General features: G+C 37.5%; 3 protein-coding genes across 5 annotated transcripts; 2 read left to right on the plus strand and 1 right to left on the minus strand.

Moving 5' to 3' along the window:
• Nucleotides 1-3114: 3114 nt before the first annotated feature.
• Nucleotides 3115-8760, plus strand: LOC103400900 (kinesin-like protein KIN-7B). Of its 2 annotated transcripts, none has more exons than XM_008339585.4 (15): nucleotides 3115-3323; nucleotides 3785-4037; nucleotides 4266-4355; nucleotides 4457-4557; nucleotides 4667-4780; nucleotides 4860-4941; nucleotides 5239-5306; nucleotides 5406-5465; nucleotides 5556-5680; nucleotides 6079-6277; nucleotides 6395-6487; nucleotides 6604-6693; nucleotides 6766-7707; nucleotides 7795-8105; nucleotides 8198-8760. In XM_008339585.4, the coding sequence occupies exons 2-15, from the start codon at nucleotides 3806-3808 to the stop codon at nucleotides 8523-8525; spliced, it is 2835 nt and encodes a 944-aa protein (XP_008337807.1). In that variant the 5' UTR covers nucleotides 3115-3323; nucleotides 3785-3805; the 3' UTR covers nucleotides 8526-8760. The 2 variants fall into 2 exon arrangements, with proteins under 2 accessions (XP_008337807.1, XP_070670349.1); XM_070814248.1 differs by having other exon boundaries at nucleotides 6772-7707.
• A 3263-nt stretch (nucleotides 8761-12023) lies between these two features.
• LOC103400899 (eukaryotic translation initiation factor 3 subunit K-like) lies at nucleotides 12024-14423 on the plus strand. Its single transcript, XM_008339584.4, has 8 exons — nucleotides 12024-12358; nucleotides 12455-12511; nucleotides 12988-13038; nucleotides 13130-13192; nucleotides 13502-13552; nucleotides 13631-13697; nucleotides 13820-13902; nucleotides 14040-14423. The coding sequence occupies exons 1-8, from the start codon at nucleotides 12233-12235 to the stop codon at nucleotides 14241-14243; spliced, it is 702 nt and encodes a 233-aa protein (XP_008337806.1). The 5' UTR covers nucleotides 12024-12232; the 3' UTR covers nucleotides 14244-14423.
• A 223-nt stretch (nucleotides 14424-14646) lies between these two features.
• Nucleotides 14647-23106, minus strand: LOC103400898 (phosphoinositide phosphatase SAC3). Of its 2 annotated transcripts, XM_008339583.4 has the most exons (17): nucleotides 22410-23106; nucleotides 22046-22322; nucleotides 21585-21789; nucleotides 21341-21506; nucleotides 20714-20936; nucleotides 20259-20335; nucleotides 19616-19803; nucleotides 19442-19539; nucleotides 19052-19185; nucleotides 18826-18954; nucleotides 17892-18384; nucleotides 17576-17697; nucleotides 17201-17314; nucleotides 16482-16670; nucleotides 15876-16049; nucleotides 15593-15704; nucleotides 14647-15419 (listed from the first exon to the last, which is right to left on the minus strand). In XM_008339583.4, exons 2-17 carry the CDS (start codon nucleotides 22151-22153, stop codon nucleotides 15300-15302), a joined length of 2652 nt encoding a protein of 883 aa, XP_008337805.1. In that variant the 5' UTR covers nucleotides 22154-22322; nucleotides 22410-23106; the 3' UTR covers nucleotides 14647-15299. The 2 variants fall into 2 exon arrangements, with proteins under 2 accessions (XP_008337805.1, XP_028949800.1); XM_029093967.2 differs by having other exon boundaries at nucleotides 22046-23050.
• Nucleotides 23107-27384: the final 4278 nt, after the last annotated feature.

Genomic DNA, 27384 nt, shown 5'->3' on the forward strand with positions numbered 1-27384 from the left:
TTTTGATGTATGAATTGTTTGCTTTTGTCACCGTATGTTAAAGCTAGAGCATATCAAACTCGTAGTCAAAAGACTTGATCCAAAATAACAAAGTTAGAGTATCCAACTCAAATCGAACGTCATTTACAAGTTAAGATCGAGTATCATTTCGGAAGAAAAAGTTTACACGTTGAGAGTACTACACCTAAAAATTGGTGAAGGGTTCATGCCTCTGTTGTGGTGGCCACAGAAAAAGGCTACAGATCACTTTTTTGGTGAAGCAGATCAAAGGCGACATTTTGTTCTGTTTAAATAGGTAAATGCATTGATGTTGCATTATAACTCACTACATGCTAGCTTAGAATTGAAGGAAAGATTTACAACTTGAGAAGGAAATTTGACCTATCAATTATCAACTAAGATATATAATTATGTCACCAACATGCAATCCCCGTCCAACCCTTTTATTAACACAAAATAATTGAGTTTCCTTTGATACGTGTGTTCTATGAGTAGTGATGGGCAATGGTTATGCGGGTGGGTAACCGCGGTTAATTTACCCATAACCGCATAACCGTTTACCCGTTGAGTAATTGTCTAAACGGTTATACCCATATCCATGACCGTTTATAAACGGTTAACCATACCCATAACCGCATACTCATTTAACCGTAACCGTTTAATACCCGTTTACCCATTTATACCTTTTAACCCGTTTATCCCTTTTAACCCGTTTATCTTTTTTTTTTTACCATTACTCTTTTTTCACCCGTCTACATGTTTTTTAACAACTTGAAAATTAAAAAAAAAATTGTCATAATTTTTTTTTGACAATTAAACACCGTTATAGGTACATTCATCATACATTTCCATACTTTAATTTTTTAAGTCCTTATATCATTCCAATAATTGAAATAATAGTTTACAGATGATATTTTTAACTGTTACCAATGAAGGTAAATATAATATTTGCTAAGTATTATTGGGTTACAAAAATTATTTAGAAGACATTTCTGTCAAAGCGTTTCTGTCAATTTCACGGTTACCCGCAAGGAATTTAAATTAATTTGGCCAATTCCTTGATGATAAGAATCATCATTCATGTAGTAGTGTTATTGAGAGAATGACCGATGAATTCTTTGCTAATTTATTGGGTGTTAAGTATTATTGGATCGAGAACATGGTTTGTGTCAGTTTTACATATATAAAATAAATGGGTAAACGGTTACCCGTTTATAACCGTGGTTAATACTCATAACAGCCCATTTAAATTTCGCAGGTAAACAGTTATGCCCATAACCGTTTATTTATTTAAACGGTTACCCATAACCATAACTGTTTAATTTAAATGGGCGGGTAACCGCGGTTACCCATAACCAATAAGTATTTACCCATCCCTATCTGTGAGTAATTGCACTTGAAAATTCACTCAACCCGTGCTTTGTTCTTAACAAGTGAGTGTGTCATGAGAATTCTGATCCCTCATTACTGAAAACAAACCCCTTCAACCTATTGCAGTATATACACACACACACATATATGTGATCAAATTACTAAATGAATCGTGAAACACCAATCTTAAGTTACTTTTTTCTATTACTTAAAGGCGACGTTAATGATAAGATAGAACATGTTTTTCCTTTTTGTTTGGTGGATATAGTCGAACTGAACACACTTATTAGACTATTTACCTAACTGAATCATTTTTCACTCCTAACTTTTGAAGTAGTGGGGCGTAGAAAATTGGAAAACGATCGTCCAAGCGAATTAGGTTTTTGCATGCAGTCCTTGTCAAATAGGGTTAGCGAGATCGATGCAGCATGTGAGTGTTTGTTGATTGGCAATCACATATTTCAGAAAAAAACTCCACATTCAGCAAGCCTACTCATTTTATCTGTCTAGTCAAATTGGTCACTGAGAATGTGGCTTGTAAACCTCTACTCCGTCTCGGTGAAATTTTGACACAGTATCAGAGCAGACTGCTTGTCTGTGAAATATGAAAGCACTCGACACTTGAAAAAGGTTTTGAAACAGAAACTTCTGTGCTTCATAAACAAGAAGAGTCAATATAATTACCTGTACACCAAAAGAGAAAAACGAAGAATCTTTAAAGGGCGATCCCAAGCCAATAAGGATTTTGGTTTTGCAGGGGGACGAAGGACGTCTATTGTACACAGTCTTACTCTTGTTTTTAAAAGAGATTGTTTTCACGATATTTGACGTGTCACAATCCTTTAATTCTTATCTGAGTTTGTAGAGAATTGGCGTTTTGCTTGCACATTGGTTGGCTTGGATTTAAAGTTTACCTTCAGATTTGACATTTGTGAGTTGTGACTTCTAAACATTTGCTAAGCCTTTTTCTTTTGTTCGCTTGGTTTATAGCGACTCGATAATTATTCAAAGCATTCTCCCGTCCAAAACTGTTTACATTTTCCAATTTTTTTATATAATGAATTGTCGATAATTAAATATCAAACTCGTCATATGTAAGAGTTAAAATTCAAATCTTCCACTTATAAATAAAGGAGACTATAATTAGACAAATGCTAACGTATATTGATCACATGCCTTTTAATTTTATGTGTTAATTGACTCACCCAACTTACCAGTCATTGAAATGCAGATTACACCACCCAACAAATCAATTATCTTAGATCGTAAACAATGACGACATTGGATATTCGGTAGTGCGGAAAATTGTGATGATTTACAGCACATGTAGTGCTTACTATGAAAACTGTGTGTAGAGGAAAGCTACCAAAATGTTGAGAATTATACATTTTTTACCTAAAAATCGAATTGAAACCTTTTGAAACCGTACCAAACCAAACCGAACATGCCATCTCCAGTTCAGAGGCTCAGAGAAAATAAGTTAGCAATTTACTAAAGCTTTGACTCTTCTTTATTCGCGGGCCTATTTTTATTTTGGGCTTCGTTGTTGGGTCGGGCTCGGTTGCTAATATTCGAGCTCTGCCCCGTGTTTTCGAGCTCCACGTCCTGACATTAATCACCCCGTTTCCGTTGGAAAACTCAGAACGTGACTACTGCACGGGTGACACGTGTCCGTAACTGACGTGGGTCCCAACCCCTGTCCTCCCTGCCTGCCAACACCCGGGCGCCAGAAATTCAAAAATTAGAAACAAATCTTTTATGTTCTGCCTTCAGGTGCGCCTAAGCGGACGGAAAAGTTAACCGAAATTAAATAACGCAAGCACTCACGCCTGAAATAGCCGTTACTACTTCCATCTCCGTCTCTCTCTCTCTCTCTCTCTCTCTCTCTCTCTCTCTACAGCATTGCAGTTCTTCACTGGCACTCTCAAACCTCCAAGAACTCCAGCTTTACAGTAAGCATTTCTCTCTCTCTATTTCTCTGTTTCCCATGATTGCAACGCTTTTGGATTCATGAAGTTTTAGTGCATAAATCGGCGATTTCTTTAAATATTTCTGTTTTTTTTTTTCCAATAAAGTAGTTTTAATTTTTCAGGTTAAATTTGTTGAGAGCCAAAAATATCAAGAATTCGAAACGAGTGATAGTTTTTTTTTTTTTTTTTTTTGGTGGATTTAGGTTTTTAAGATTTGAACTTGATTTCTTTATACTAATAGTTTAATTTGTTCGTGAAGCTAGGGTTTCGTTTGCTCCAATTTGTTTCTGTTAAATTTTGCAATCCAAGAAAAGCAGTCTCTTTGCCACTATTAGGAAATCTCTGGATTGTTGGAGAACGAAAATGTGATTTGATTTACTATCAGTATTGAATTTGTTATGATCGGTGGTGATTCCGATTGATTTTGCTTCTGTGGTTTATAGAGTGGAGGTTAGCAAGTGAAGATGATGCCGGGGACACCAGCAACACCGTCGTCTAAGGTGCGAAGGACTCCGTGCTCCACTCCGGGCGGTTCTAAAGTCAGTGAGGAGAAAATTTTAGTTACAGTTCGTTTGAGGCCACTAAACCGCAGAGAGCAGGCGTTGTATGATCTTATAGCTTGGGACTGCTTGGATGAGCACACTATAGTATTCAAGAATCCGAATCATGAGCGGCCCTCAAACCCCTACACCTTTGGTATGCATTATATGAAAACTTTCGTGTTCTTCCTGTGCTTTCGCTAGTCTTGTTGTGTTCACTGCTGCAATTTGTCAACTGCGCAGGGGTTTGGATGTACGAAAATATTTTAATCTACAATATTGTAGTTTTAGGAAAGTGCGTTCCCTTTTGTTTTCTTCAGAGGGCAGTTTCTGGGCAGAGTTGTTTTTACTCAAGTAAATTATTGTTGTGATTTAAATACGACAGATAAGGTTTTTGGCCCGATGTGCTCAACTCAGAAGGTTTATGAAGAAGGAGCCAAGGATGTTGCTTTATCTGCACTTACAGGAATGAACGGTAATTGAACATTAAGCTGGTAACCTGTACTTTTATATGCATTTTATGTTGTGCCAAATGGAAATTTTCCGATTGTAAGTTTCCACCTTTTCTTTTGACAGCAACAATTTTTGCGTATGGACAAACTAGTAGTGGTAAGACATTTACCATGAGAGGAATCACTGAAAATGCAGTGAGGGACATCTTTGAACACATCAAGAATGTAAGTCATAGTTCATACTATGACCTTTTATATAGCTTTTGGAATCCTCTTGTGATTGCAGTAACCATTTTGTACTTATGCCTTTGTTGCTTTCTTTTTAATCTCGTAGATGCCAGAAAGGGAGTTTGTTTTGAAATTTTCTGCTTTGGAGATCTATAATGAAACCGTTGTTGACCTCCTGAAACGCAAATCAGGCTCGCTTCGGCTTTTGGATGACTCCGAGGTATACACAAGAAACTTTCATGATGGAGATCAAATGGATTCATTTTCATGTTAACATTTCATGCCCTTTCTGAATGTAGAAAGGGACCATCGTGGACAAGCCACAGGAAGAAATTGTTCAGAATGGCGAACATTTGAGGCACTTAATTGGAATTTGTGAAGGTAATCTGTTAATTTAAGTTCATTGCAAATTGTAAGCTGTTGGGCCAAAACTTGAGGTGATTTTGTTGAATTGGTGCTTTACAATTGTTGTTCCAATGAACAAATGTGTTGTTAACCATCCGATTGTAGTCGTCTTTCCTAAGCTACTGGCATTACCTTCTTATCATCTGGTGCAAACATTTTCCCATTTGAAAATTGGTGGCCAAATGTAAAAACCTTTCTGCATGGAGTAAGATGATCCTTGCACCATATTTTCTATTTTGTATGAATGATCTAACTGTAAAGTTGTCTTTGCAGCTCAGAGGCAAGTGGGAGAAACTTCTCTAAATGATAAAAGCTCAAGATCGCATCAGATAATCAGGCTGGTATACTGTAATAATGCATTTTTTCGGATTTAGAGTTGATTTTATGTTTTTTTGGAACATGCTTGAGGATAGAATTACCAATTTGTCTATTTTTTTCAGACCATAGAGAGCAGCCTCCGGGATAGTTCAGGGTCCATGAAAGCTTTTGGAGCCAGTTTGGTATGTTTATCCTCAATCAGGTGTTTTGTAGCAAACAACAACGAAATTTTTTTATCAATAGAATTTTACTAGAATTCTGGAAATCTGCAGAACCTTGTGGACCTTGCTGGAAGTGAACGCGCCTCCCAAACAAATGCAGATGGTACAAGGTTGAAGGAAGGTAGTCACATTAACCGTAGCTTGTTGACACTCACAACCGTTATCAGGAAGCTTAGGTAAAGCTATTGCCAAAAGGTTGACTCCTTTAGTTTTGTGCTAGATGTTCAAGTTCAACTTATCCTAATCCTGCCATTTGGTTTGGTGGTGACAAAACCTTGAAACTTACTGGTATTTTAACAAGGAAAGCTCCAATTTATGCTAACAGAACCTTGAAACTTACACCCTTTTGGTTTGGTGGTGCAAAACCTTGAAACTTACTGGTATTTTAACAAGGAAAGCTCCAATTTAAGCTAACAGACACAGAGTCATGAAATGATTTTGTTCTTATCTGTGAGCATGGAAGTCCATGCTCAGCAGTGGTATCTAAAAAAGAAAAGTACGTTTTTGGGATAAATGTGGAGAATTCGTGTGTTGTAAGTGCATGCAAGCTATCTAACAAGTTTTTCTTTCACAGCGGTGGAAAAAAAAGTGGTCACATACCATACAGGGATTCAAAACTTACACGATTACTGCAGTCTTCACTTGGGGGAAATGCTCGGACAGCTATTATATGTACCATAAGCCCAGCGTTAAGTCATGTAGAGCAAACAAGGAACACACTCTCATTCGCAACTAGTGCCAAGGAAGTCACAAATAGTGCGAAAATAAACATGGTACAAGAATTAACTGCAATTCAGTCTCTGGATTGTGTAATTGTAATATTTATTTCTTGCAAATTAGTTAAAGTTTTAAAAATAAAACTAGTCTAATTTCGTGTACATAATTTGCAGAAGGAAGTAGCCAGACTTGAAGCAGAGTTACGAAGTCCAAAGCCTTCTTATTTGAGGTCTATACTAGAAGAAAAGGACTTGAAAATCCAACAGGTACGGTGCTTGGAATTACAATATTTTTTTTTCTGTTAGTCAAATACTAAATACTTTTGTTAATGTCCTTCTACCTATGTGCTTGCTCTTAACTGTGAAGAAACTTCATTTGACAGATGGAAAGGGAAATGGAAGAGATAAAGCGAGAAAGAGACATTGCACAATCACTACTTGAATCAGAACGCAAAGCAAAGAAAGTGCAGAAGGTACTTTTGTTGTTTGTATATGTTAATGATTTCTATGTATCTGGATTAATGTAATTTTTTGACATATAAAAGTTCCAGGGGTCGGAACAATGTGGACCTTCTGGTCAAGTCGCTAGGTGTCTTTCTTTTCCTGGAGAGAATGAAATAGTTCCTTCTCATAGTAGAGATAATCCAGTAACTCCACGGTCTCGAACCAGAGGTGCAAACCGAAGAAAAGCCATGGTAAGGAGATCAGTTACTTCTACAGACCCATCCATGCTTGTGAATGAAATTCGAAAGCTTGAGCAAAGACAGAAGCAGCTTGGTGATGAGGCAAATCGAGCACTTGAAGTGCTGCATAAGGAAGTAGCCTCGCATCAGCTCGGAAATAAAGAAACTGCTGAAACTATAGCAAAGCTTCTGTCTGAAATAAAGGAAATACAAGCTGTTAGATCCATTTCAGAAGAGTCTGTGACCGGAGATGGGGCCAACCTGAAAGATGAGATCAGTCGTTGGCAAACCCAGGCAGAAGATATTAAATCTTTAGAAAGGAAGCTTGAGAACGTTCAGAAATCGATAGACCAGCTGGTTGTTTCATTTTCAAATAGTGTGGAAATTCCAGAATGCAAGGCCCCGTCAAAAAAGAAGAAGATTCTTCCTTTCAACTTGAGCAATAGTCCAAACATGCAGCACCTAATTCGCTCCCCTTGCTCACCTCTGAACCCTTCTCGTAGAGTGATGGAATATGAGACTGAAAACAAGGTTCCTGAGAACAACAATGCTATGCCTAGTGATGAAACAGCGGCTGGGAGATATAAAGTTACTCCACCAAAGAGTGACGAAAATGGTGCCCGTAAGTCATCCAAAGAGGGAAGTCCTGGCGTGCAGCATTCAAACACAGTTAATGTAAAGAAAATGGAGAGGATGTTTAAGAATGCTGCCGAGGAGAATATACGGAGCATTAAATCTTATGTGACTGAGTTAAAAGAACGGGTGACGAAGCTTTCATACCAAAAGCACCTTCTGTTGTGCCAGGTAAGATACATTTCCCTTGTTCTTCAATTTCAAGAGTGCTAGTGATGCTTTGTTCGAAATTATATATTACATTATATATGGCTTCAGGTTATTGCATTGGAGAAAGATCAAGATGCTGTAATCGATGAGATGGATAATATAGATGAATCTCTTCCTGGGACATGGGAGTTGACTTTTGAGGAGGACAGGAAGGAAATCATAATGCTGTGGCATCTGTGCCATGTCTCGATCATACACCGCACCCAGTTCTATCTGTTATTCAAGGGAGAACCTTCTGACCAGATCTACATGGAAGTCGAACTCAGAAGATTGCAATGGTTGGAGCAACACTTCTCGGATCTTGGAAATGCAAGCCCCGCTCTTTTAGGCGATGAACCTGCAGGCTCCGTTGCAGCAAGGTAAATCCATCAAAGTGTTCTTAGTATTCTAATTAGACTGATCAAGTATTTCAAGTAATCTGCTGAAATATTTGATATTTAATGACTTGCAGCATCAAGGCTCTCAAGCAAGAGAGGGAGTATTTAGCTAAGAGGGTGAGTTCTAAACTGACAGCGGAAGAGAGAGAAATGTTGTATGCGAAATGGGAGATTCCGCCCGGAGGGAAACAGAGGAGGCTGCAGCTGGTGAACAAGTTGTGGACAGACCCCCATAACATGCAAAACGTGCAGGAAAGCGCTGAAATTGTTGCGAAGCTGGTGGGCTTCTGTGAATCGGGTGAGCACATTAGCAAGGAGATGTTTGAACTCAACTTTGCGCACCCGTCTGATAAGAAGACGTGGATGGGGTGGAACTTGATATCAAATCTTTTGAATCTGTAAACTAGTAGTGAGTGGTTTCTGTTCACTGTTGCAATGAAGGTTGTGTTGTACAAAATTTTGTCACCGCAAGGAATTGCGATGTATGTATTTCTTTGATGCGATGAATACAACCACCACCACCAAGTCTTATCCGACTAAGTGGGGTCTGTTGTATGAATCCTAGAATGCCACTGCACTTGGTTTTGTGCCAAGTCTTCTATTTGCTTCAAGTATTACATATTTTTCTTATAGTCTCTTTCTAAGTCTTCGTATACCCATTTTGTCTTCAGTATTTGTCTTGTAGTCGCATCATCTAACCGAGCATCTGTAAGTATTCGGCAAACCATCTAAACCGAGCATCTGTAGGTATTCGGCAAATCATCTAAATTGATTTTCTCTTATCTTATCTTCAATTGTGGGCACTTCTATTTTACCTCGGATATCCTCGTTCTTGATCCTATTCTTTCTTGTGTGCCATACACTTTCAACGAAGCATTCTCATATTTATTATACTTTTTTTTTTGTTTCAAGTGTTGCTTTTTGACCACCTAACATTCCATACCATAAAGCATTGCTGACTTTATTGTTATCCTATAAAATTTTCTCTTTAGCACTCTCCAGCTTGTATTCTATGATTGAGAGCTCCATCTAATTCTTTGTCATTTTGCAATATAGATCCAAGATAATGAAAACGTTCACTCTTTAGTACTTCTTGATCTTCAATCCTCACTCATTTCTCATTCGGTCCCCCATTCCACTAAACTTGCACTCCATATACTACGTCTTTGACATACTTAGGTGAAGACCCTTAATTTTCAACACTTCCCACCAAAGGTCATGCATCGCATTTACTCTCTCATGCGTTTCATCTATCAGCGCTATATCATCTGCGAAAAGCGTACACTTCTTGCCAAAGGTTAAACTTTGCATTTACTTTGATGCAATGAATGTAAAGGTTTCTTTCAGTAGAATTTTATATGTCACTTGAACTCATGGGCTTGAACACATGACCTGAGGCGTAAATATAAGGGTGGTATTATCTACACACTCATTTTTACCTCTCACACTCGTACTGTCGGATCAAATGATTGATGAAGATCAATGAACAAAAATTAACAAGGGTATTTAAAAAGTAAAATTAGGTATGTGAATAACACTACCCAAATATGAATGTGTTTCAACAATCTTGCGCTATTTTGGGAGGTAAAAGAGAAATAATCTTATAACCCGTCTTGTTTAAATAGTTTTGTAATTCCATTTTGAACATTCCAATCTACTATAGCACATACATTGGATTGACTATTAATCAACCCTTTTTTTTTTAATTTATATTTTTATTTTAGATTTTAAATGTCAGTTTCTTTAATAATACTTTTTTTTATCTTTCAAATATCCATTTGGAAACAACCAATTCCTCAAAATTACATTGTTTTAGGCTTGATTGTAGTAATGGTCCTTAAATTTTATCCCTAGTTTTGATTTTTAGGCTGGTTGACACCCGAAGGTGATGTAACCAAAAAGGAAAGTGATAATAAAGATAGTGCGCAGTAGTGGGAAGAATCCATAAAATACAATTGTTCAGAGCATAGATGACAGTACGACATAAGTAGTGCAGTTGAAACTAGTTAAAGTACTTATTACACAACCGGAAATAAGCTCCTACATTTATTTAGGGATATGTCAGAACTGCCAGAGATTCCTTGTACACCACAAAGAATTCATCTAACTAAGTCCTGGAGGGGCAAAAAACAAAAGGTGTGAGTGGGCAAAAACAAAGGTTTATAAAACACAGTTATTTTCTAAACATACTAACCCCTCATCATAAAGCAAGTATAGTTCGCAGAAAATCATACTATGTATAAGTATGAAATCAAACATAATCCAACAATAATTCCATAAATGCCCAAATCATAATGTCTCAATCGTGGCATAAGAAAATAAGGTGCTCATCAATCTATGCTAACACACGAGCTCATGTAGATAAGTTCTGCCATGAACAAGAATGAGTGTAAACATAATATACGCTATAGTACTACAATCACGTGAATACTAGCTCTAGGCGCATCACATACGAGTCCTAGTTGCCTATTGCAACCTAAGACAAGACTAGCACCTACAATGGATCCAAGGTGAGCGTGTGGTGCGATGTGAACATACACGTGAAGCCCGGCCCTGACTCGGGACGAGTACTACACTGGTGAAAGCATGCATGATAAGCAAGTAAAATGTATATGAACATTCCATAACAATTTATAAATCTCAACAATATAATAGCACTTACATGGAATAAATCATGGCATGCTAGGTATAATACTAATCCAAAAGCATTTGTGGAAACTATAAAACTTTACATACAACATATATAAAAAAAATGCTCACTCACTTATACGTAGTCGGATCGTAGCCTCTTAGCCTTGCTTGACCTCGTGCCTTCTCGGGATAATTCTCTTCTATATGTGAAACAACTATAGTAATTAATTAATTAGGACATACACTAAAAGGATAGGAAAATCCCCCATAGTTTGCTCAAACGGAGGGTTTAAATATACGAAAACATTCTACACAACGCCATAGACCTGTACACGTTGACCACGCGCCACCAGGTTGTGGCCACATGCGCCCCCACCGCAGGCCACGTGATGGCAGATCCCTAGGGAATATTTAGTCAGATTTGACGGAATATTCCGTTAAATCTAACATCGTCAGTTAATACCTTAACGGTGTTAGAATATTCTATTAATCTAACGGAATATTCCCCCTTCCTCTCCGGTAGAGCTCCGCCGCCGTCGTCATCACCATCTAGTTCGCCGGATTCTTTCAAAAGTCCAAAAGTGGACGGAAATGGATTGAAAATAGCTCGAAAGTCTTGGACCTAACTCTAACTTCCCAAGGCTACGTGCTTTCCAAGGAGTTGTGTAGTTGCTTCCAAACCTTCCAACTCGAACGGAAAGTTGTTAGAGAACTTACATCCGAGTCTGAGCTCCAAGATGCTTCGATTTGGAAGCTCAAAACTCGATCATTTTAGAAATGGTTTGTATGGATGAACGTGTGATGATGAGGGGGTGGTGGTTTGAGATCTGATCCGTGAGGTTTGATAATGGTGTTTGTGTTGCAAAGAGAAGAGAGAGGCTTGTTGTGAAGGAGAGAAGAAGAAGAGAAAGAGAGAGAAAGAAGGTGATAGTTTCTGATTGGCTGAAAAAGTGAGGGAAGTGAAGTGATTGGTGGGTGAGTATGGTCATGGGACAAATTTTTAAGGGAGAAGGTGATAAGATTTGGTACGATATAAAAATACATAATCCAGCTCACCTTATAAAAAACAGTGTTAACTTACCCTTGAATTTGACAGAATAGCAGATGGAATGTAACGTCAAGGGGTTAATTGACTTATTTCAAATAGTTAGGGGGTTAATTTATCAAAAAAAATAATTCGGAGAATCAATTTCAGCTTGAGTAATAATTCAGAGGGTCAAACGATAATTCACCAAATACATATGGAGTCTCCCAAACCAAAAAGGCCGTAAGGGGTATATAAGTAATTTGGCACGACTCCAATCGCTAACGCGAAAGGACCCTAAACCCTCAAACCCTCAAATCCTCCTCCTCTGCCTCCTTTCGTTTTCTCTACTTTTACAGAGCTATTGAAGGATAACGACGATACAAAATTCACAGAAAACATATTATTTCGAATAATCAAAACCAAAATAATTAAATAAACAAATCGGCGAATAATGGGAAGAGAGGTTCTGCAGCAACAGCAGCAGCAGCAGGTGGCGTCCGCGGTGGAGGAGCTGCTCGCCGTGAATCCGTACAACCCCGACATCCTTCCCGATCTCGAAAACTACGTCAACGAGCAGGTCTGTATATCTCTCTCTGTGTCTTTTGATTGATGGAAACCGATACTTGGGTTTGATTAGTTTGGGTTGAATGACTGGGTGATTTGGTTGTTTTAGGTTTCTTCACAAACCTACAGTCTAGATGCCAATCTCTGCCTTCTTCGCCTCTATCAGGTAATTTTTGATTGGGTTTTTGTTTTTGATTGGGTTTTTGTTTTTGATTGGTTTTTTGTTTTAGGTTTTGTAATTTACTGCAAAGCTGAGTTTTTTTTTTTAATTAGATTTTGATTTAGAATTTAATGCATACGTGAATTCTTTCTATGGGTTTTGAAAATTACTGCAAAAGTGAATTGGGCTTTGTTTTGTTGCAATCCATAGTTTCCTGCAAGGGTGAATGGTTAATTAGTCTTGAATATTTTTTTAGTTGGTTTTTGTTTTAGAATCCATAATTCACTGCAAAGCTGATTTTTTTTTTAGTTGGTTTTCGGTTTAGAGTCTATGATTTACTGGAAATTTGAACTCTGTTAAATTGGTTTGTGTTTTTGGATTCCGTAATTTACTGCAAAGCTGAATTATTTTTAGTCGGTTGGTTTTAGGTTCTATATTTACTGCAAAACTGAACTTTGTTGTTTTTTCCGCTTGGAGTGCAGTTTGAGCCAAATCGTATGAGCACCCAAATTGTGTCCCGCATCTTGGTCAAGGTCTGTATTGAATCTTACTGCTTTGAAACGTTTCGTTTAGCTGTAAATATGAAGTGTGTTTAATGTTTATGAGTGTTATATTGATGTGCAGGCACTGATGGCAATGCCGTCTCCTGATTTCAGCCTTTGTCTCTTCTTAATTCCAGAAAGAGTGGTATAGTTCTCTCATTCACTTCCTTCTTTCAGTTTATTACATACTCGGTTACAATTTCTTTATCTTCATTCACATGGGTGACCGAGGTTTCAAATAGGTCGTGCACTCTGTGTGCGAGTTAGAATTGCAAATGGTTTTCAAGTTCCATGTTTATTCATCTCTCATTAGTTTCTGGTTCTCTCTTTTATCATCTTGACAAATTTCATAATAAAAATTTGAGATATTTTTGGATGGTGAATGTTGTTCAACGTTTGGCCAACGAAGGTTATTCAGCTAATTCCCTCTTTGTTTGCGCTAATTCTTTATTAGCAAATGGAGGAGCAGTTCAAGACACTAATTGTTCTATCTCACTACTTGGAGGTATGTTTGTCTCTGTAGTCTTTGATTCGGTACTCAATACTCATGCATAGTTTATAAACCTACTTCTTCCTTTTGCAGACTGGACGATTCAGTCAATTCTGGGATGAAGCATCCAAGAATCGTCACATAGTTGAAGCTGTTCCAGGTACTTTATAGATTTGTTTTGTGCTTTCGTGAGATCCATGGTTTCGATTTCTGGAACTGTTAAGGATTTTGTCCTGTTGTATGTTTATGTTATGCACGGACTTACAGAAGAATTGGTTGCAGGTTTTGAGCAAGCAATCCAAGCCTATGCAATTCATGTTCTTTCCTTGACTTATCAAAGGGTACCCAAATCTGTGCTTGCTGAGGTATATTTTTAAATTTGTACATACTCCGCATAGTTTTTAGGATGGTTTAAGCCTACCACTATACTAAGTTGAGGGAGGTCATTGAATTTTGTATATTGTGCTCTGCAAAACGTGTAATCAATTGTGCTATGTCACAGGCTATCAACATCGAAGGTTTAGCCCTGGACAAGTTCCTTGAGCACCATGTAGCTAATAGCGGTTGGATTCTTGAGAAAGTTCAAGGCAGGGGTCAACTCATTGTCCTACCTCGAAGTGAATTTAACCATCCTGAGCTGAAGAAAAACACTGACGATGGCATTCCATTAGATCACGTGGCTCGCATCTTCCCCATTCTTGGTTGATCATCATATTTGCTGATCTCCGTTCTTATGGCTCAGTTGGTTCATTCCGTCTTCTGTAGCTTTGTTTTATTCTGTTTGAGACTTCTTGAGTTTTATGTCGAAAACTAGACCGCTGCTTACTCCGGCGGCTTTCCTTGACCGTAATTTTATTTAAGCTATCAACAGAACTCTCCATCTCTATTCTGTCCTTTTCTTTTTGCTGTTTTCGATCCCAGTTTCTTTGCAGTTTCGACCGGCTCTGCTTCGTCGGCCTTGATCTTATGAGCATGAATATGGAATCGTGACAAAACAAAAAAATAAACCCATATTGTTAGCTCCTTATTGTACATACAACATAATAGAGCAAGAATCGAACTTGAAACATCCGAGCGCGAAATAAACGCTCTCAACGGAAACTAGGATGAATTAAATGGTGAAATTTTTATTGGGCCAAATTGGACAACTTATTGAATGAATATTTGTACAGTGAATCTTTATGCCAAACGCCTGGTCTTGAAAGGCTAGGCCTAAAATTAGCGCTTAGAGGCAAGAAGAATCGCTGCATCATCAGTTGTACTACTACAACAGTAGGGTCTGATATTCCGCAACAGTTACCCGGCAAAGTCAGTTTTTTCGCCGGTCCACGAATTAACACGACGGAAAATAAAAGAATCGACGGCCAGCAATTCTAAAGTGGAGCTCCAACGAGCAAAATATTTACAAGATTGAAATCTATTATCCATGAACTGACGGAGAAAGAGCTCCTAAAGAATCTCTTAACTGTTGACTATTTACTCTTCTGTACTTTTGGTATAACTTCCGACTGACTTTTTTCTTCTTTTCATGAACAAATCACTGCTGTATCGTACCCGAGGGCCGGGACAATCTGCCTCTAGGAATAGTATCCTCTCACGAACGCCAGAGGAACGCCGGTTCCACCGCCTTTGTTTCTCCATTGTTCCCGATATCACTAACACGCACTCTAATAGTTTCTGATCCGTGGATCAGCATCTTTTGGAAAGTGCTCGAGCCAAATGAAGGCAGGAACGAATTATTGAGGAAAATTGATTGAGAAATTCAGTGGCATAGCGTCTCTCCGAAGTTGACCCAGTTCACAAAGCTATCGGGGTACTCCTCGAGAACATTGGAACTCTCCCCGTTATTAAAGGACAACCCCGTTCCTGTCTGCTCCTTCCCCTAGAGAACATAAGGCCACAACAAAGAAAAATATCAACGAATGAAAACGGTGTCATATGTTGAAGTGAAGAAAAATATAAGGAACAAAATTCTACAGAACCGCAGAATTTAATCTACTGGTTTCATAAACGGCTACTGTTAAGCGACAATATTCATTGCAGATGGTTACTTACCTTCAAGCTTGGTCCATATTCACTTGTAGACGGAGTAGGATCCCCCATTATTCCATTAACAATATTCTCCGATGATTGCCCCTCAATTGGAGAGTTTGTAAGTACTGACGACCTGCAATTATTGCATCTCAAGTCTCAGCCAACATACATGTTAAATACAACACCCCGAAAAAGAAAAGGAAGAAAACAGGCTTTCAGAATTTCCATCCTCTTAAAATTTTGTTAACCTTTTTTCCATGATCAACAAGAATAGTATCTCTTCAGAGCTCGATTAAAAAAGTACCTCTCAAATGGCTCCTCCTCACAAGAATTTGCAGATGAAGATAGCCAGTCTAGGTCAACAAAGTTTGAGAAGTTGTACGAATCTCCGTGTTCAGAATAGTAAATATGATCACTTTCACACCGGAATCTTTGAAACTCTCCAAACAGTTGCCTGCGAGGCATTGAAGGAGTGTACCTACAGAGATACCCAAACCATTGAAGCATCGTGACATGTATAGCAAAAACCGTATTATCCAGTCTTCATAAATCACAATATTACTTTTATAATATACCCATTTTGGTTATATGCCTTTATGTTCCGATTTTTCCATTCTACACGAGAAAGAATTTATGGCATATCATGTGCTAGTGAAGAAAACAGGATTCATTCTAAAATCAACTATTTCATACTCTATAAATCAACTACGTTTTTCCGACTTCCTAGTTTCTCATGTGCTCTTTGACAAGTTTCTTCTCCTGATTGGTTTCCAATTTAAGATAAGTTACCTAACAATAGAGACATTACTTTATCATGTTTCAACAATGCTAGCACCAAACAAACAGCAGTTTGCTTGCTGCATCTACCAAGGAAAGTACTGAACCAATAAAGACAGCATTGTAAGAAAACCTTGAAAATGCAATATCACTCTCAGAAGTTGATATATCAGGTGATGACTCCGAAAGAATCTTGCTTTCTTGTTGTGATCGATCAGGCATACAAGGGTTTGTAAATTTCTGCTTAACATGTGTGGATGAAATAGGTGAGCTGCTTTCTCGAAGAATGTTGCCATCTGAATAACATCTTTTGAAAATGGACCTACAGATATAAAAGCTATCAGGTGAGCAAATGGTCCAGCAATCAAATTGTAGGAGACATGCATAAGTAGAAAGCAGCTGAAAATTACACAATAAATACAAGATCAAACACATGTTATGGCCCATATATCATTACTATTTGGTACACATGTTAAGGAAAAGATATCCATCAAGGATCACGCCAGTGAAAATTCATTGCAAAATATTCATAGGGTTAAAGTATGCACAAAATAAGCGCAAATATTTCATTGTAAGGTTCAAATTCACAACCATTTTGGACCGAAGGCTCCTCTGATGCGGCTAAAAACATACAATGGGACAAAACGATGATTGAATTTAAATTTACTCTATGAAATACCAAGTTACCAACAGGGTTTTATCCCAGTGCCTCCATGGATAGAAAATGTCAGGACAATCGCATACGAGTTAAGGGAAATCCCAGCATGACTTGTGTGATGCACAGAGTTGGAGACTCAAATTGATGTATTCTGACATAAATAATGAATTCTTGAGGCTTTAATTAGGACATACCTTCCATCTAGATCCTTATCTTTTGTTTCATCCCTCCCAGAGTAATAATGTTGGTCAGAATCCAATTCCCACAGTGCAGGTTTACCTTCTTGTGGTTGAAAATGCCCAAGAAATCTGCTCAAAATATTAAAGGAATAAAGTCAATTCTAGCACTATATGCATGCAGTAATAAAAACCAACATAAATCAACGCAAGGATCGGCAAACAGGAACTTATAAAACACAACAGTTTCAAAGACAGGCGACAATACAATAAGTTATAACATTTATTGGCAGGCAGAAAAGCTCAGGGGAAAGAACTATCCTTTTTACAGCGCTAAAGTTGAAAAACAGTTCAACAGGAAAATACGAAACTGAGACTTGGTGCAGAACTTACACATTAATTGCATCTTGCTTCTCTGCATCCATATAAGCATTGCTGTAATACCGTTGAAGAGTTCTGAAGAACTCCTGAGACTGAGTTGCTGCTCTCCACTGACCCCTTCTCTCAGAAAATATCTGTGCAGAATTACAAGTTCAAAAGTTTTAAAGATAAAATATAAAATATAAAATCAAGGTCACTGTTTAACCAATGATTTTTATTTTTTGAGTTGGAAAACAAAAATTACTTTACAAGTACTAGCACCAGTATCTAATCAACCATCAGATCCAAAGCATATTAATTCATCAACATGCGAAATCAAACTTCTTACCTTGTTATGAGCAGCGGAACCACCGTACTGGTGTGCAAGTGTGTCACCCATTCTTTCGTAAAATCCCATCAAGTCATCAGCCAAAGGAGCATCAAGGTCTATCCTTGGATTGTCTATAGCTCCCAAAGCATGAAGCTGGTGTCCCAATGCAGCCAACCCATATGCATACTGAGCAACATTTGTGCGATCCAGACAGTCTATGCAGTTGGTTCTAAGCACCCCACTCTGGAACATGGATGGCTTGACAGAATGATCACCATTTGCAATATTTCTGCCTCCACTTGGTTTACACTCTATGTTATCAGCATCCTCTTTACCATTAGCTTCCTCATCACCATTAGCATTATGTATTTCAACAGACTGATCACCATTTGCAATATTTCTGCCTCCACTTGGTTTACACTCTATGTTATCGGCATCCTCTTTACCATTAGCTTCCTCATCACCATTAGCATTATGTATTTCAACAGACAAGTTACCACTGTCAAAATGCCTGTTCCACATTTACACTGTCAATGTTCTTTCACCGCATTTTGCTAAAGAGCAATATAGAGCAGTAAACCTCTTATGAGATCATATTATCTTATCATTTGATGTAAATCTTTACGAAGGCAGTGAACAAAAAAGTGCAACCACTTTCTCAAAGAGAGTGCCCAACAGGTTATGGAAAATTGTTCCCCAGTATAAAAGCAAGCAGAAAACTGGTTGAAATATCTTTCAATTCAGAGAGAGAAGAAAAGTTTCTCGAGGGTTTAGTGAGGGACACCAAAAATAAAAAATGCACAATAATTGCCGTTATATCTGCATTTTTTTTTCTAATGACTAAAAAGAACAAATGGTGGAAATTATAACAGACAAGCAATAGAACAAGTTTATAGTACAAGACAAACAGCAATTGGAGCATGAAAACCATCAAAACGAGATGACAACTTACCCAGAGGAAGGCCACTTAATGACACTGTCAGGTCGCAGTGTTGGGTTAACTTGACAATAGAAGAACCCAGTTAGTGTCAAGGCATATGTAGCCACCTTGCCCAAGAGTAGTAAAGCATTTATAGCTTTGCTGGATGGAGGAGAAACAATGGTAACATTTTTCAGTCAATTTAATTTAGAGTACCACATGATTAAAATAAATATTACAAACCAACCAGAAGCTATACCTCCGGGAATGCTTGTGGAGATCCCAGTGAAGGAATCTCAGACGGTTCTCATCAGATAGGTCTTTATTAATGAAATCAATTGCATTAGCAAACTCTGTACGCAGTATGGACTCTCGAGGCCTCTTCTCTTGTGTCTGTTGATTGCCCAAAAATAGATAAGCAAACAAATAATTAGAGCAGAAACATAAACCAAGTAGCCAAGAAGACAACCAAAAGGAACATGTCAATTTCAGTTCAGCATATGTACTACAATTAGGCTCAGAAGGCAAGACTCTAGGTGAAAATTAGTTTCTCCGATGACATGCAGTTCAAGAAAGCAAGAAAAAGAAGATGATGAATATTAATATGATACACAGCATCAACAAAGAATCTGTCGCTGACAAAATTTACCTTGATCAGATTCAAAATAATTACGGGGTTCCCATATCTCTTGACAAGATTTTCAAAGTGAAGCCTAGTGGCTTCATAGTTTTGGTCCTTCTTTGACACTGGGAGGAGACACAAGTTAGTAACAAGAATTCATGGAATAAATCTTCACAGATGCAGTTTATGCAAAGGACATACATATTATATCTGGTTTGATATTTAAACGTGAGGTTTCCTGTGACCAAAATAGAGGGATTGAGCCCCGGTTCTGCACAACAGAACTTATTTGCATAGGAAACCCCTCAGGAACATCCTCACAGACAATCTGTTCTGTCTCAACATCATTAGCTACTCTTCCCTTCTCATTAACACCTCGTTTTAGATACCTACATGAGTAAAAGCAACAAGTGAGGCATGCACAATATAAACATGTCAATAAGCATGTGAACCTATAAATAAAAAAATACATATGTTAACATCACATACAAGTAGGCAGTCATACATAATGAAAAAAGTAAAAGATCTTCATCGTGTTACACAGCTTCGAGAAATCTAAAGTTATAGTATACTAAGAAGAAAATATCACATCACAACTTTGACAATCACGGTAAAGATAGTCATCTTCTTTGAAGTACCGACCACATAATCAGCAGAAAATATCCCAGATGTACCGCAATAGAGGGTTCCGGATTACATCTTACAGGATTATTCAAACCTAGTAACCAATAGTTTGAACATAGTCACCAGAAAGCCAATCCAGTTCTCTCAAACTATGTCTACGCATCCATTCATATTAAGCATGGAATTCGATAAGGGAACCAAAGTATGAATGCCTCCTCACCTGGTGCCTGCATAATGACGTGAACGTCTTGCAATAAGGGTCAGCTTGAAGTCACGTCCAGATATAGAGAAAGTGGCCTACATTTAAATATCATTAATCCATCAGTATAAATAAAGATCAAAAAGAGGACAGAAAGACTGCACTCAAGTTTTGCCATAAATTTTGAAACACGAAGAGCAGGTAAAGATCTTAAGAAGGTAAAAATCACAAAAGCACATTTACTTGAACAGATATTTTTCTACAGGACTTCATTCACTCCACAAATGAAATCACCAAAGATGTGAGAACCTTTGTATCAAAAGGCAGTAAAAGGTACCAAATTTGCAGTTAAAACAAGTTAAATACCCCATTAACGGGTATATTTGAAACCTGTACTAAAGCGCTACGTATTAAACTAACCAGATAAAGCATTACTAGTTTCTTTCCAAATTGTCTAGAAACCATTCAAACCTCACCTGTTTAAAGAAGCCATAAACCAATGCAACTGTCCAAACGGTATTTTGGAGGTGATTCCGAATTCCCCGGGTTAAGAACTCATTCCAGACAAACATGGTTTCATAAAGGACATGACCTGTCTCATTCTTACACATGTTCTTTTGCAGACTACGCATAACATGGTATGAGTAGCTGAAAAAGAAGTCCTTTGTAAGGTCCACTGTGCTTAAGAGCTTCTTATATCTGAAGCCATCAAAGAAGTAGAGAAATCATTATAAGTTGAAACCACACAAAAAATTTAGAATAAAACATTTGGTAAGAAAAATAGCAAAATGGGTGAACTGTAATATGAAAAGATTTTACAACATAAACCTTGGTAACACAATGCTTCTCCATAAATAGGATTGAAAATGTACTCACTAAATTTTAACATGTCTGTCCTAATATTTGCAGAATTTCAGTAAATATATACCTCCATGCCAGCATATCATGACATTCTTATAGAGCGAGGGGAAGAATGTCACATCATAAAAAAATTAATTCCCTTCAAATAGAAGAATAAAATACAGTATTTTTCTGAGCAATATTCATTGTTTCCTTCAATGTCCACTAAATAAATACATGTACAAGCAAAATGGACTAAAGACCTGTTTTCATTTTTAGAATTAGTGGTACTGGATAGGACAGAAGAATTTGGAAGTGGTATCATTTCACTCTTGGAAATTGCATAGACCGTATGCCCACATATGGCACCTATTTGTCTTCTTTTCGTGATAAGCAGCATGTAATAGGGCCCCAGAAATTTTACAAATCCTGAAAGCAGAAAACCAAAATGAGTAGTGAAATTATTTTGATTTTTCATTAATTGAAGGTGATGTCAAAGTCCTATACCAACAATTCCGTAACAAGTGGTAACAAACTTCAATCCACCGGTGGCCTTGTTCCCTTCATGTATCCGCCTCAACAGGTCAGAACATTCTCTTTCGGTGTACGTAGTAGAATCTTCACGAATGTTAAGCTCACAAGGGTCCAACCGGTCAATCTTTAGCACTCTCCAATATGTTCTACTCTTATCTCTCCCAATCATGTAAAAGTTCTGAGGCATGAAAATGTATAAGTTAGTACGCATTGAAACCCACTTTCCACAAAGCACAATTAACATTTAAACTGATGAAAATGCAGCAATAACTAAACATATCATAAATTTACAAATTTGAGATTTCATATGGAGGCAATACAAAAAAACAAACACATTTTTTGACAAACTTCACAGTTAAACAATGTAAACATTTTCGGTCCACCAAATGACAACAGATTGAACATAAACGGATCGAATGCAGCTGAAACATTACCGATCGAGTCCCGTATAGCCGGAATTTCTGCATATCTACGTGTTGAGGAGGAGGCCGAGTTTCGTCGCCACACAATTGGGACAGAGGCTCATTCTCTGAGGACGCCATCAATTCAAGCTTCGAAATTTTCAGATCCCCGAGCCTCAGGCTCAGGGTTTCTATCAGAATGGCATGCACAGAACAACCAAAATCCAAGCCACACAAAATCTTGTACGACCGAAAAACTACTCGAACTTCATTCACCTAAAGAACCCCATGTATGAATTGTGGGGTTTGGCTGCTTCAAATACAACATTTACAATCAAAATCCCAGCTTTTACAAAAAAATAAAAAAAAATCAAAACCTTCAGCTGCAGACTTTGACCTTGCCAATTCCAGCTCCTCCTCTTCCCATTCGCAAATCCAAATCTGGGTTCGTTTCAGGAAAGCAAGATTGAGCTCCTCCTGGTTCAAATTTCTGATCTTTTCAATCAATCAAATCGAATAAAGGGGTCGGAGAATCAATTTTTTCCGGGATCGAATAACCCAATTGCCAAAATTAAGCAGGCTATCGGAATATATGCGTATAATTATAGATACATACAGAGAAAACGCAGAGGCGAAAGATAAGAGGAGAGAGAAAATGGAGAGAAAATGGAGGTTTGAAAATGGAAGCTTTATATGGAAGGGAAAAGCAGCAACTCGGAGAATATCAAGCAGAAAATTTTGGGGACGAAAAGGATGATAAATACAAACGCAAAATGAAAGAAAATAAATTGCGGAAAAATAGAAAGAGTTGGGAGGTTCGAGAAGAAAGAGGCGTTGAGGGCTGAAAACCTGAAACACCACAGCGTTGTAGAAATTTAGAAGAAAAGGAACAGAGACCTAATTATTGCTAGTCATGTTTTATATATTATTTTATTTTATTTTTTGTATGATTTGGTATTTTTCTGTGAGAAGAAACGTGAGAAAAGGGAAGGAGATCTCACACGGACCAAAAGGAGGCCACAACCTTGGGTGACCAGCTCAAAGACAGTCCACACATTTATTTAACGTTTTGAAAAAAATCGCAACTCGAAACTGCGGTCAAGTTTGTACTTTTCTTCACTTATAAATGAGTAATTTAATTTTCATTAAAATATAAATTTGAACCACATTATTATAGTTTTTGTTAAAAAAAAAATACCATTTTTATTGTTAATTTATTATGATAAATTTCATGTAATTAGTTGCTAAATTTTGGTAATCTTTCATTATAATTTGTTGCCAATTTCAGCTGACCTTGGTTTATACTTAATTCCTTTTATCAGCCGACAACATAAGTAACAATGATTGAAGTTAATTAACCTTGTTAACCATAATTAACGTGTGTCATTAGCTTAATTGCCAATTATTATCATGTCACCATTGTGTTAACAGCGTTTTTTTTTTCCTTAAAAAAAGATCAGCCGGTGGTTTCATCATGACAATCAACCCTTTTGGAATATTTTGTTAACCAAGAGTTTATATAGGAATAGCGGAATATGAATATCTAATTCTAATTGTTAATGGGACAACTCACACTCACTGGCCAGTGCCCATTATCATGTGATTCACGAGCGCTAGGAATCGAATTCAGGATGTGTCATGTGAAATAGGGTCTGTAATTCGTCTCCAATCACTGGATTACCTTGATATATTATTTTTTATGTGATTTGATAAGCAATACCGTGTAAGGAAAAAATCAAACTCAGGACATCAAAAGCAAGATAAAAAACTCAAAACCAAATGACCTACAAATCTCTTGCTCAAAATTATTACTTGATTTGATCTCCTTTGGTTATTACTTGGATCTTGTCATCTTTCTAAACAACCGGTGAACCCTAACCCTAACCCTAACCCGCGTAATGCGGTCAAGGGAAAGCACTGTAAACAAGTAACAAGTTCACAGCTCATATGTTATGAAAGCAACATGTCACTCACGAACTGCAGAAAAAGAAAACTCCATTGGCTTTGACGGATGAGGATCCCATCAGGATCCAAATGGTGGGGATCCTAGGGATCCTCACATCTTAACCGTTCATCGTATATCGTACGATTATAAATCAGTTGAATTTTATTATTTAAAATTAAACATAAATGATACATGACGAAAACTAACCGCACGATATATGATGAACGACTAAGATGTGAGAATTCCTAGGATTCATACTATTTAGATCCGGATGGGTTCCTCATCCGGCTTGGACTTCAATGGCCGTACCAGAAATCAAAGATTGTGAAATATATCAATTTTTATTGATTTATTTGTTTTCATATACTATATACACATTGCTTTTTTCTTGGTCGGAAAAATATATATTTTGCTGATGGCTAAGATCGATCGGGCGATCGACAGGTTGATGTGAAGTGCAGTCATCAAATTAAACCACTCGGATTTCGTCTTGGACGCAGTTGCACCCACGATTTCTTGTCACTTTATTTAACACCTGTCACTCATCTATAAATAATTGAAATTGATTAGCATCACTGTTCACATTAGTATATGCTACCGAGAATTTCTTAAAAGTAAAATTTTTTATAAATTTTTTGTCAATTCATAATATTTAATAATATTAGTATAAAAATTGATGTTAAATTGTAAAATAATAAGAAATTCATAAAGAATCATACTTTAAGAGTTTTCGTATTATTTTTCCATTAGCGTATTGCCCTTACATGAGTTGAGTTCACATTCTACATAGTACATATACAAACATCACCGTTAGGAGTTGGGAAGTCCTTTCAGAACAAACTGACAAATACGAGTCAATTTTATTTAAAAACGAGAGAGTAATATGAACAAAATAAAAATGTGCTTCATAATTCAATGCTCTGTTCAATTATTGATGTCTTGGTCGGATTTCCACGTGTTCAAAGTCTCCCTATTTGCAAGGTAGTTTGATTGGAGCAATTTTTGGACATGAATATCGCACAATTGTTATTGTCGTATTATAAAGTAAAATTTTTAAATTGTTGGAGTGCTATCAATTTACGTCGGTACATAATATAAGAGGACAACATGATTTTAGCAAGTTGACCAGATAACATTGTGCTTCACCCTACACGCATTCAAGTTATGTCCTTATAATTTAGACTAATTTAGTGTAATTATTTTATAATTTGAAAACAAAAATATACATGGTATAACATAAAAAATAAAAACAAACTTATAACGATGAGACACTGAAAAAGTTTTATCCTAATATACACTCTCGTTGTGTTAACATCTATACCACGACCATGAGGTGTTAAATCTCCCCTTATCCGCAGGAAAATCTTCGTCACGCACGAAGGCGGAGGAAAAATGCAGGCTAATGGAGATTTTGGCGCCAAATCTTCATTAGCCTGCATTTTTCCTCCGCCTTCGTGCGACGAATATTTGTTGTCATCAAGCAAAGGCCTCTTGTGCGACAAATTTTCGTCGCTTTGTTTTGTGCGACATATCCTTTACTTCGTCGCGCAAATAATTTTCGTACTATTGATTGCCATCACAAATTGCCATCACAAGCAAAAACTTGATAATGCCAAAACAATTTTGGTGGGCGGTGGGCAGTGGTAGTGAAGTTGTGAGGCAGCATATGCCGTACGGCTGAGGCAGGCTTGAGTATATACCATATGCTCTGTTATTAACCAAACCATATGCTTTTTTTCTTCTACGAACGACCTACCAACTTTAATAATACACAAATAGCACTTAGGAGGTTTTTTTTTTTATTGTTTTTCTTTTCTTTTGGTAATTGGCACGTGTGAAAGCCAAAAGTAGAAGGAAAGCCACCGAGGGCTGACAACAACAAACAATGAGAAAGCAAGGAGGATATAAGAATTACGAGACGCAGGCGAACACATGCATTCATGTCAATCCAACGCTTGCTAATTTGTTACAAATAAATAATCTGCCACAACCATATCATTCAACTCATTTGATAATTCAATTCCTACCTAAAATAATCAATCCTAATGTCAACCAGAAAAATGTGTTTCACGAGCTTTCGCGTAAATACCATCCAAACAAAAAAGCTTGCCAATTTTTTATTTAGATTCTACTTTAAGCATGAATGTAACTCTATGAAAATCTTCGTAAAAAAAATCCTTTAAAACTCATCATGTGTTGCGCATGTAAGTCCGTACTTTGTCATGCGTATTTTCTCTACTCTAAAAATTTTAGACTAGGGATGGAAGAATAATATAGGCTTAGTTTTGATTAACTAATTACGGCAATTAACTATAATAGGCAGTTTTAGGGAAACCCTAACTTCTATAGAGTGTATCTCTCTACCAACTATTTAGTGTATCTTTATTTATTTTTTCTTCAATGTATTATGTGACAACCCGTCGCTTATTTTACGTTTTTATTAATTTTAAAAGCGTGAATTTACGAAAATGCCTTAGAGGCAAGGACTTTGACTTCCGTTAACCATCGGTTTAAGAGATGTAGGACTTATTCTTTTAGCGTATCCTCGTAGTACTCGTTGGTACGAACGCATAGACGAAAGTCGTTTGCGAGTCCGGATTATAACGGTATAGTTATGGACGTTTGAAAATGGTTATTTAAAGCTTAGTTATAAATTATTTGAATTCCCACATTGTGGGAAAGTGGCCCAATCAGACTTGTGTTAGTAAAGGACCAATTAGATAAAGGAGTGAGTGACCAATCAGAAGGGGAGGAAGGAGGGCAGCAATCAATCAGAGAAAGGGAGAGAAACTCCCAACTTCTCTTTCCCGTGCACAACCCATAACCACATTCATGACCTTCCATTTTCTAAGGCCCATTCCGGCCAACTCCGATGGAGTTTTTCGACGCCACCATCACCATCTTGAAACTCTTATTCCTCTCTACAAAACCCAACCAAGAACTACCTTTATAAACCACCACATGTGGCGGGGCGAAGCCCTGAAATCCGATGTGTCAAAACCGTGTCCGGCCACTCTTTTCAATTTTTCGGCGAATCGGAAAAGCAATGGCCGATGCCACCACTTGGGCTTTGTAGCCCATCATCCCAGGAGAAAATCCCAACCAACCTTGACCCCGTTGGACCACTGTAGACAACGAATTGATGCCGGGAAGCTTTAGGCATCCGCCGGCTTTGTGGACAAAATTGACCATCTTCCGTCCACTTTTGGACTTCGTAGCAGGTATGAAAGTTGTTCCTCTCTTTGAGATCTTCATTTATGTGAAATTTGGTAATTTTTGGAAATAGTTAGATTTTCTGACGAGTCGGGACGGCCGACCACCACCTATGGCAGCACGTGGCCAGGGGGCATCGATGTCATCATTTTTAGGCTAAATTAGATTCCTTGAGTTTAGTCTTGGTAATTGTATGACATAGGTTGATGGTTGG

This window comes from Malus domestica, chromosome 15 (assembly GCF_042453785.1).
Source record: "Malus domestica chromosome 15, GDT2T_hap1".
In the NCBI taxonomy this organism is placed as follows: domain Eukaryota; kingdom Viridiplantae; phylum Streptophyta; class Magnoliopsida; order Rosales; family Rosaceae; genus Malus; species Malus domestica.

Coding starts and splice junctions, on each gene's coding strand:
- LOC103400898 (XM_008339583.4), bottom strand. CDS start 22,153: ATGGCGTCCTCAGAGAATGAGCCTCTGTCCCAATTGTGTGGCGACGAA. Junction 21,507..21,584: donor CACTTGTTACGGAATTGTTG/GTATAGGACTTT, acceptor TTCTGCTTTCAG/GATTTGTAAAATTTCTGGGG. Junction 20,336..20,713: donor TTTATGGCTTCTTTAAACAG/GTGAGGTTTGAA, acceptor ATTTAAATGTAG/GCCACTTTCTCTATATCTGG.
- LOC103400899 (XM_008339584.4), top strand. CDS start 12,233: ATGGGAAGAGAGGTTCTGCAGCAACAGCAGCAGCAGCAGGTGGCGTCC. Junction 13,553..13,630: donor TTCTATCTCACTACTTGGAG/GTATGTTTGTCT, acceptor TTCCTTTTGCAG/ACTGGACGATTCAGTCAATT. Junction 13,903..14,039: donor CCAAATCTGTGCTTGCTGAG/GTATATTTTTAA, acceptor GCTATGTCACAG/GCTATCAACATCGAAGGTTT.
- LOC103400900 (XM_008339585.4), top strand. CDS start 3,806: ATGATGCCGGGGACACCAGCAACACCGTCGTCTAAGGTGCGAAGGACT. Junction 4,558..4,666: donor TCTTTGAACACATCAAGAAT/GTAAGTCATAGT, acceptor TTAATCTCGTAG/ATGCCAGAAAGGGAGTTTGT. Junction 7,708..7,794: donor AGCACCTTCTGTTGTGCCAG/GTAAGATACATT, acceptor ATATGGCTTCAG/GTTATTGCATTGGAGAAAGA.